The sequence below is a fragment of the Colossoma macropomum genome, unplaced genomic scaffold, assembly GCF_904425465.1.
Source record: "Colossoma macropomum unplaced genomic scaffold, Colossoma_macropomum, whole genome shotgun sequence".
NCBI lineage: Eukaryota > Metazoa > Chordata > Actinopteri > Characiformes > Serrasalmidae > Colossoma > Colossoma macropomum.
Genome location: NW_023494803.1, coordinates 3,948,926 through 3,959,197, shown reverse-complemented (window position 1 = coordinate 3,959,197; position 10,272 = coordinate 3,948,926). Strand labels below are relative to the sequence as shown.

General features: G+C 41.3%; 1 protein-coding gene across 1 annotated transcript; it reads left to right on the top strand.

Annotated features, from left to right (window-relative positions):
- The first annotated feature begins 6,377 nt into the window (after positions 1-6,377).
- On the top strand, positions 6,378-7,790 carry LOC118823766 (D(1)-like dopamine receptor). Its single transcript, XM_036593563.1, has one exon. It carries the CDS (start codon positions 6,378-6,380, stop codon positions 7,788-7,790), a length of 1,413 nt encoding a protein of 470 aa, XP_036449456.1.
- The last annotated feature ends 2,482 nt before the right edge of the window (positions 7,791-10,272 follow it).

Here is a 10,272-nt window from a genome sequence, read left to right as displayed (position 1 = left end):
CTTTCCAGAGGCTTTTCCTCAAAAGTGGATTTTGCAGGAGTTAAAGCGACACCGTCCGGCTAGAAGGAGTAACTGCAGCTCGCTGAAGGGGAACTCCACCGAATTTCCAAAAAAAATCTGTAAAATTAAAGCGATGAAACCATTCAGAGTGGTTTAATGTGAAAGGGTTCATTGTAGAGAAACTTCTTTACAGTGGTGTCGAGAGGAACCAGGAGTTATGATGTCAAAAAAACACATAAAGGCAACAAATGAACCTGTTTTTATAGTCCTATGTAACACTGATGATGGCGAAATAGTAGAAAAGCTGTAATTTTCTTTGGGGATTATTTTGCCTTAGGTCACCCTGAATGGGTTTTAAAAATACATTTTAGGTCAAAACCTTACTGGAAAACGTGTCTCTGGCATCATGAATCGTATTCATAACCATTTCATGTAATAGCCTTTTGTTAGCTTTTCGAGGCCGACGTCTGGTTCCCATCACTACTATTGAGAACAACTCTGAGTTGGCAAGTTTCAATATAAAGGATTGTTTTAAACGAAACCTCTCCGAATGTCTGTGTTTACATCTTAATTTAATTATACAGGCATTTTAAAAAGTCAGTGGAATTCCCCTTTAAACTCTTCATTAATTCAATGGTTGAGATGTAAACAAAGTCATTCAGAGGTTTAATATAAAATGCTCTGTTCTAGAGAAACTTACAGAATTGTTTGCAGTGGTGGTGATAGGAACCAGACGTCTGAGCTTTTGCTCCCTCACAGAAACTTATTCGTTGTCTGATGCCTGAGACATGGCTTTATGGTAGTTTTCCAGCAAAGTTTTGACCTAAAATGTATTATTTTTGAAACATATTCATGGCGAGAGGGTACATGTGGGTGTGGAAAGGAAAAATAGTCCCCAAAGAAAATTTATTTTTTCAGATTTATGACTATTTTACCATTATCAACATTACATTTTAAACTCACATGGCACAGGTAGGTTCACCTGGCTTTGGATAGTAAATAAAATGGCTGTATTTGAGTTGTAGACATTGTGACCCCTGGTTCCCATCAGCACCACTGTAAAGAAATCAGAGTCAGTGTACCATTTCACACCAAACCTCAAACCTCTGCAGAAATTATGCAGATTTTTTTGAAAATTGGTGGAATCCCCTTTTGATATGTAAACAATGGTCTATAGCTGTTTCCAAACTCCAATCAGGGGTGGATACACATACATGTATTTTAATACAAACATACCAAATGTACCTAAATAAGCTACAAAATATTGCATCCAAAAATGTATGAAAATGAAGTACATTTTGACTGTGATTGTATTTTTGCTGCTGTTTGTAATGTAATTCGACCAAAACTGGTGCAATAGATATAACAATGTTCTCTATATAATAATAATAATAATAATAATAATAATAATAAAATAATAATAATAATGCTTGTTTATATACAAATTTTCATACACTATCATTCAAAAGTTTACAATCACTGTTTTCAATAATACAAAATCAAATTTCCTGCATATACGTGTACAAAATAATTCTACTATGACGTTAATATTGTATAAGATTCAAATTAGAGGGAAGCTGTAAAAATTATTTTATGTCAGGAAAATAATATGAGTAGCAAATTACTGTTTATTATTTAATACATTTTGCTATATTTATTTTATTTATGTTACAAATATATGTTTATATATAACATAAAAAAATAAGTGCTTATATATGTTTTATATGTAATATCCCAATTTGAATTAGCTGTTTTTGTGATGTCACAAAAACCAACTCTTTCCCATGCATCTGCCTATTCAGCCTGTGCTAGTTTAGCTCCACCCACTCACACTGAAGTTATAGGAGTGTTTCAGCCTGACCTGCTTTTCCAGAACTAAAGACTGTACAGCCAATAGGAACAGAGCTCATCTTAAAGGCACAGTAACATCCTGTTTAATTGTGAAGATAAAGAGAGGTTAGAAAATGGACATGTACAAATGAATTATGACGGTTTTCCCTTTTTTTCAGGAGAAAAGAAAATAAAAATGCAACCCAATTACGATCTTTGTCCTTTTAGCAGGCATACTGTACTCTGTACATCGTCTCTTTGTATCTAGACACAAAAACTTCACCAACATGACCACTAGAGGGCGCAGGAACACCGCGTCTGAGTCATGCAGCCTGCTTGTGTGGCTCCACAGCCATTGATTTCTGTATTGAAGTCAATATGGAAAAAGATGAAGGATCTGCCCAATAGCCATTTTCTAGCCCTTTATATGGCCAGAACAAAAGATGATGATCAAAATCTCATTTTTATTTGAACTCCTGACACAAAGAACACAACAATTAAAGCCACTTCTACAGTAAAGGCCTCATTACAGCTGGGACTTAATTGTAGCTGAAAAAAGGTGCAAAGAAAATGTTGGTAAAATCAGAAATTAGAGAGGAAGCCGTGAAGAAGATAAATGATCTGTGCTGCTCCATGTTCACGCTTTGGAGCGCATTAACATCAGTCTTTTCCAGTTTCAGGAAGAACTGTGTCAGCCTGTCCCTGAAGGAGACCACGTCCAGGAGTGGTTCCATTAATCATGAAGGGGTTTCTTAACCCAAAGTGACAAGTGGGAAATAACAGCTATTGGTAAAATTTACATATACAGGGTGATTCAAAAAGATTCATCTGATTTTCAAAATGATTTATTTCACTTGTAAATCATCACAGATCAATGCAGTAAACTGTAAATGGTTTAATTGAGCATAAAGTTTATTATGTAATTGTACAAGGTCTCAGTATGAACCTCCTCCAGCTGTACAGACACCATCAACACCATAGTCAAACTCATCCCATACTGGATTGAGCATGTCGGGTGTCGCTGCACTCACGGCTCTTTCAGTGCGATTTCGGAGATCATCCAGTGTTGTGGAACCAACGACGAACGCTCTGAGCTGTTGGAGCTTCACTGCCCGATGAAAATCACACTGCACAGTTATGACTGATTCACTCTTATTGAAGTGGAGAACGCAGAACGCTTTCTGCTCAGGGGTCTCCATCTCCTCTCAGACTGAAGGGAGCCATCTTCCGGTGACGGTCAGAAACTCTATGACCCCCTCTTACAATTGGATTGTGATTGGTTCCTAGGCGCCTCACGGTTGTGAAAATACGGCGCTTTGAAATCGGATGAATCTTTTTGAATCACCCTTGTAGTTTAGACAAGGTTATTCAGCCTCAAGACGTACAGTATATATGATTTGTGTTTCCATGGGTGCCTTGTGCAAAGACCCCCCCCTGCCCCCTCTTTCAGACCTTTTCAGGAACCAGAACTTCACAACCTCACCAAGAACCTCCATAGATAGAGTCTATCAGATTGTACTTAACACTGTGGTGGAAGTCCCCATCCCCCCATTTTGTGATGTCACAAAAACCAACACATTTACATACATCCTCCTATTCGACCTATGGCAGTTTGGCCCCGCCCACTCACACTGAAGTCATAAGGAGTGTTGCAGCCTGGTCTGCTTTTCCAAGGCAGTCTCAATCCATGACAGCCAATCAGCACACAGCTTATTCACATATATCGTATATCAGTTTTAAAGGCGCAGTAACAAAAACAGCCTGTTTACTTCTAAGGGATAAAGAGAGGTTGCCATGTAAAGATAAATTTATGACTGTTTTTGATACATAAACTCAGACATAACTGGACATCAAAGGGGAAAAATACAGGAAAAAAAAGCAGAATATGGGTCCTTTAAAGAATTCGCTCCACAAAAGTCCTGGCAGTAATAAAGTTAGATTATTCTTAGCCATTGCATTAATAATAATGAACACAATTTCCTCTGGTGTCTGGCTCGTAATGAATGGTGCGCATTTATGAAAAAACGCTAATCGTTGACGTCACGCTCTGTAATTATATATTACACTGTTGATCTTGTGCACAAAAGGTGGGACGAAAACACTGAGAACATTAAGTATTTGTTCTTGAAAGCCATTAACTGCTCATCACTCAAATTAGATTAGACGTTAAACATGACAGCGCATGAATATGCAGAGGCCTGATTGAGTGACAGGGCACAGAGATGTTTCCTGTGAACACAGACTTACAGTGCCACTGAATTAAATCTCTCATGGCCTTAACATGTAAAGGTCACAAGTTAAGTTTCTTGTGGCCACAAATGAATATATTGAGGCCACAAACTACTGTACTGACTTCACTCGTGGCCACAAATGAATATACTGGGCTGCTGAATTAAATTTCTTGTGGCCTTAACATATAAACGCCACAAGTTAATTTTCTTGTGACCACAAATTAATATACTGAGGCCACAAACTACTATATTGACGTAACTCATGGCCACAAAATAATATATTGAGCTGCTGAATTCAATTTCTTGTGGGCTTAACATATAAAGGCCAGAGGTTAAGTTTCTTGTGGCCACAACTTAATGTATTGAGGCCACAAACTACTATATTGACTTAACTTGTGGCCACAAATTAATATGTCAAGCCATTGAATTAAATTTCTTGTAGCCTTAACATATAAAGGCCACAAGTTAATTTTCTTGTGGCCACAAATTAATATACTGAGGCCGCAAACTACTGTATTGACTTAAATCATGGCCACAAATTAATATATTGAGCCACTGAATAAATCTCATGTGGCCTTAACACATAAAGGCCACAAGTTAATTTTCTTGTGGCCACAAATTAATATATTGAGGCGACAAACTACTGTACTGACTTAACTTGTGGCCACAAATTAATATATCGAGCCACTGAATTAAATTTCCAGTGGCCTTAACACATAAAGGCCACAAGTTAATTTTCTTGTGGCCACAAATTAATATATTGAGGCCACAAACTACTATATTGACTTAACTCATGGCCACAAATTAATATATTGAGCTGCTGAATTAAATTTCTTGTTGCCTTAACACATAAAGGCCACAAGTTAACGTATTGAGGCCACAAAACTACTGCACTGACTTAACTTGTGGCCACAAATTAATATATCAAGCCACTGAATTAAATTTCCAGTGGCCTTAACACATAAAGGCCACAAGTTAATTTTCTTGTGGCCACAAATTAATATATTGAGGCCACAAACTACTATATTGACTTAACACATAAAGGCCACAAGTTAACATATTGAGGCCAAAAACTACTGCACTGACTTAACTTGTGGCCACAAATAAATATATCGAGCCACTGAATTAAATTTCTAGTGGCCTTAACACATAAAGGCCACAAGTTAATTTTCTTGTGGCCACACCCAGCACTCAGAGGACACCAACCAATCACGTTAAAGAGGAAGTCCAGTAAGTTTTTCAACAGAGTCATTCAGACTGTTTTGATGTGAAACAGTTCAGTGTAGAGAAACTTACCTGATCTGTTTACAGTGGTGATGATGGGAAGCAGAGTCCAGCTGTTTTATTTACCAAACATCAGTAAGCAAAACTTCATCTCCAAACTATTATGAAGTATAAAAGCTATTTTGTGTAATATCTTTCCGAGAGGGAGCTTTTAGGAGCATTAAAGGGGAATTCCACCAAATAAATTCAGTAATTCAAACATTAAGATGTGCACAAAATCATTTGGAGTGGTTTCATGTGAAACGGTTCATTGTAGAGAAACTTCTTTACAGTGGTGGTGATAAGAACCAGGGGTCATGATGTCAGATCACAAGTACCATTTTTACCATCCGACTCCATCCTAATTATTTAATCATACAGACATTTTAAAAAATCAGTGGATTTACTGTTTTATATTTGCCCTTTAATATCTCCAGACGTCTGGTTCCTATCACCGCCACAGTGAACAGTTCTGACTCAGTAAGTTTCTTGAGAATAAAGCGTTTGAAATCAAACCACTCCGAATGCTGTTGTGTACATTTCAACGATTTAATTATATAGACATTTTCAAAAAATCAATGGAGTTCCCCTTTAACTTCTTCAGACGTCTGGTTCCTATCACCACCACTGTGAACAGGTGAGTTTCTCTAAAACCGAACATTTGGAATCAAACCCCTCTGAATGACTTTGTTTACATCTGAACCGTTTAATCATGCAGTTTCAACATTTAACCGTCCAACACGGACCAACCAGCGCGCGTAAAGGTTGCAGGCACGCGCTCAAGGACGCAAACGAGTCCCAGCAGTGGAGGGCGGCAACCAATGGAAAAGAGGGCGCGAGCCAACGCAACCAATCACCAAGCTGGACTAGAGCAGCAGAGCGAGTTGGCGCGTCAGTTCAGCCTCAGTCGTTGCGCGCGTAGTGGAGGACAGCCGAGTCCGGACAGAAGCGCGCGAGCCGGACAGAAATGGGAGTCAGTGATGACGCGCTCAGTCAGGTGAGTAGCGCGAGCGGGATGGACGCCGCGTAAACGTGGAGAGTGTGCGCGCTCAGATGGAGAGCTTGGAGAACCTGACCAACGAGACGGTGGTGCGCGCGGACGGAGCCGGTCTGGACGGCGAGGGCGAGGGCGGAGGGAGCGCGCGCGCCCTGCTCGGCTTCGTCCTCTTCCTCCTCATCGTGTCCACGCTGCTGGGCAACACGCTGGTGTGCGCCGCCGTGGTCAAGTTCCGCCACCTGCGCTCCAAGGTCACCAACTTCTTCGTGGTGTCGCTGGCCGTGTCCGACCTGTTCGTGGCCGTGCTCGTGATGCCCTGGGAGGCCATGTCGGCCGTGGCGGGCACGTGGCTGTTCGGGCGCTTCTGCGCCGTGTGGATCGCCTTCGACATCATGTGCTCCACGGCGTCCATCCTCAACCTGTGCATGATCAGCGTGGACCGCTACTGGGCCATCGCGAGCCCCTTCCGCTACGAGCGCCGCATGACGCACCGCGTGGCCTTCGCCATGATCGGCGTGGCGTGGACGCTCTCCGTGCTCATCTCCTTCATCCCCGTGCAGCTCAACTGGCACGAGCAGGGCGGCGAGGAGCCGCAGGAGCTGGCCGCAGCCGCCGCCGCCGCCGCCGCGCACGAGGAGGGCGGCAACGGGAGCGCGCGCGCCGACTGCAAGGCCAACCTGAACCGCACGTACGCCATCTCGTCGTCGCTCATCAGCTTCTACATCCCCGTGCTCATCATGATCGCCACCTACACGCGCATCTTCCGCATCGCGCAGACGCAGATCCGGCGCATCTCGTCGCTGGAGCGCGCGGCCGGCCAGCACCCCGCGCCTCCGCACCAGCAGCACAGCCAGAGCCACCAGCAGGGCGACGAGCACGCGCTCAAGACCACCTTCAAGAAGGAGACCAAGGTGCTGAAGACGCTCTCGGTCATCATGGGCGTGTTCGTGTGCTGCTGGCTGCCCTTCTTCGTGCTCAACTGCGCCGTGCCCTTCTGCCGCTGCGTCAGCGACACCACCTTCGCCATCTTCGTGTGGTTCGGCTGGGCCAACTCGTCGCTCAACCCGGTCATCTACGCCTTCAACGCCGACTTCCGGCGCGCCTTCTCCTCGCTGCTGGGCTGCCACAGGCTCTTCTCCAGCGCCGCCGCCGTGGAGGCCGTGAACTTCAGCAACGAGCTGGTGTCTTACCACCACGACACCACGCTGCAGAAGGACGCGCCCGCCAACCTGCAGCAGCAGCAGCAGCACCAGCAGCCGCATCTGGCGCGCGACGAACCGGCCGCGCGCCTCGACAAGGCCTCCATCTCGTCCGGCGCCTCGCGAAGGCTCGGGCACGGGCACGGGCGCGCGCACGCGCTCCTGCCCCACGAGTGCGACGGCGAGATCTCGCTGGACACCATCACGCCCTTCACCTCCACCGGGCTCGTGGAGTGCGAGGGACTGCCTGGGCAGATCATCAACGACTGATTATCAATAACCAATAATCAGTAAACAGTCTCGAGCGTTTTAGCCAATAAGAGGCAACAGGCCACAAACCCGGATCTTACCTGTATGATCAGCAGAGGTGGGTAGAAGGTACAGCCACCGAGTTCTGTGTGTTCCAAAGTCAAAAAGGGGTTCTGCTTAGTACACTCCTAAGAAAGATGGGTTCTTTAGTGAGGGGAACGGACTTCTTTATGGAACTATTTCATGCTTAAATGGTTCTTAGTAAAGAACCCTTGAAGAACCTATAGATCTATATAGAACCATGAACACTCAAAGAACCCTTTCCATGGTTTAAGGGTTCTTTGCATGGTGAAATGGTTCTTCAGGTTGATGGAGAATGTGCTGCATATGGTTCTATATAGAACTTTTTTGAAATGGGTTCTACATAGCAGCAAAAAACGTTCCTCTATTGGTGCTATATAGAACCCTTTTTTTATATAGAATCCTTGTAGAACCATCTACAGCACATTCTCCGTCAATCTGAAGAACCTTTCACCTTTACCTATATAAAGGTATGGGCTAGAACCAACATTTTTAAGTGTATATATGTGTGTATATAATCAGTGTTCCATTATGTTAACCAAACTACTGTCGCAAGCCTGACATCATAACAATCAAAGACTTTTTGAAAAGGGTTTTATACAGAACTGTATGCAGCACGTTCTCCATCAATGCAAAGAACCCTTAAATCATGGAAAGGGTTTTTTAAATGTTCATGGTTCTATAGAACTGTAAGTTCTTCTTTAGTAAAGAACCCTTGAAGCCTTAAAGAACCATCACTTTTAAGTGTGCATATATATATATATATATATGTCGCTGCTGTCGGAAGAAAATCTTGTATCTCCAAAATGGTAACTTTACAGGAGAAGGAAAAAAACTACTTTACTTTTAATGTAAATCAATGGAACCAGAATTTTTTCCAAGTGATTTTGGGCCATTTCTTTTGGTCAAATCATCATGAAATTTACGCACAATATAAAGGGTAACAGGCATTTTCAAATTATGTCAAAAACTGAAAAACGACAAAAATGGAGATACGTGGTTTTCTTCCAACAGCTTACCTGGTTTTAAAAATCCATTTAGATGCCTGGTCTTTCCCATTGGCACTGTATATTTGAATATTGAACCTGTGTCCCTTCTTGTCAAGACTGAGAACACTGTTAATCCTCCACTGACACTGAAATTCAGTCCAACACTGATCCATGTCTGGGAAACCGGCACATGAAGTTTAAAGAAATGTAGACATAATGAATAAAATGATCCTTTGAGTTAATTACTCAAATTACTCACAATTATGTGATTAATTAGAATTCATTGAGTACATATTATTTAACCAAAGTATCTCAGAAGCTGCTGTAGAGAACCTATATATATAAGTATATACATACTTACATACATATATGTGTGTAGCACTGTGCAAAGGTTTTAGGCTAAAAGCTCTATCTGGGCAGTAAGTGTTTATTTGTGTGAAAAAAACTGCAATAAAAAAATCAGTAAGTAGTGATTTTATATATACATTTATTGCTGCTGTCAAAACAAAACCTCATATGTCCAACATGGTAACTTTACAGGAGAAGGGAAAAACATGCTTTAATTTTAATGTAAGTCAATGGAACCAGACGTTTTTCCAAGTCATTTTGGGTCATTTCTTGTGGGCTGTTCATCATGAAATTTATACACAATGTAAAGGAAAACAGGCATTTTTCAGATTATGCCAAAAACTGAAAAACAACAAAAACAGAGATATGAGGTTTTGTTCCGACAGCGGCGATATTTATATATTGCTTATGTTTAACAATTTCCAAAGCTCTCCTTTTAGTTTAGTATTAATTGCAGTTGTCGTCCAGCACCGTGTTTGATCAGCTCTTCATTACATTAAATCAGGAGTGCTGGTGATGGACTTATCCTTAAACCTGGGACCAAACATCTTCTTCGAATTAGCTAACCAGACTTTTGCAAATACAAACTCCTGGTTATTTTTAATCATATTTATGTTTTGTTTTAATGTATTGCGTAAGGCTTTTGCACAGTACTATATATATATATATATATATATATATATATATATATATATATATATGTGTGTGTGTGTTTCTTCCAACATCGCTGTTATCAGAAGAAAGCTTTGTATCTCCAAAATGGTGACTTTACAGGAGAAGGAAAAAACATACTTTACTTTTAATGTAAGTCAATGGAACCAGAAATTTTTCCAAGTCATTTTGGGTCATTTCTTTTAGTCCATTCAACATGAAATTTACATAAAATGTAAAGACTAACAGGTATGTTCAAATTATGTCAAAAACTCAAAAATGGAGATACAAGGTTTTCTTACGACAACGATATATAAATATATATATATATATATATGTATATGTGTGTGTGTGTGTGTGTGTGTGTGTGTGTACATATATATATATATCTATATATATATATATATATTAGTTGAATATATATGAATGTTATA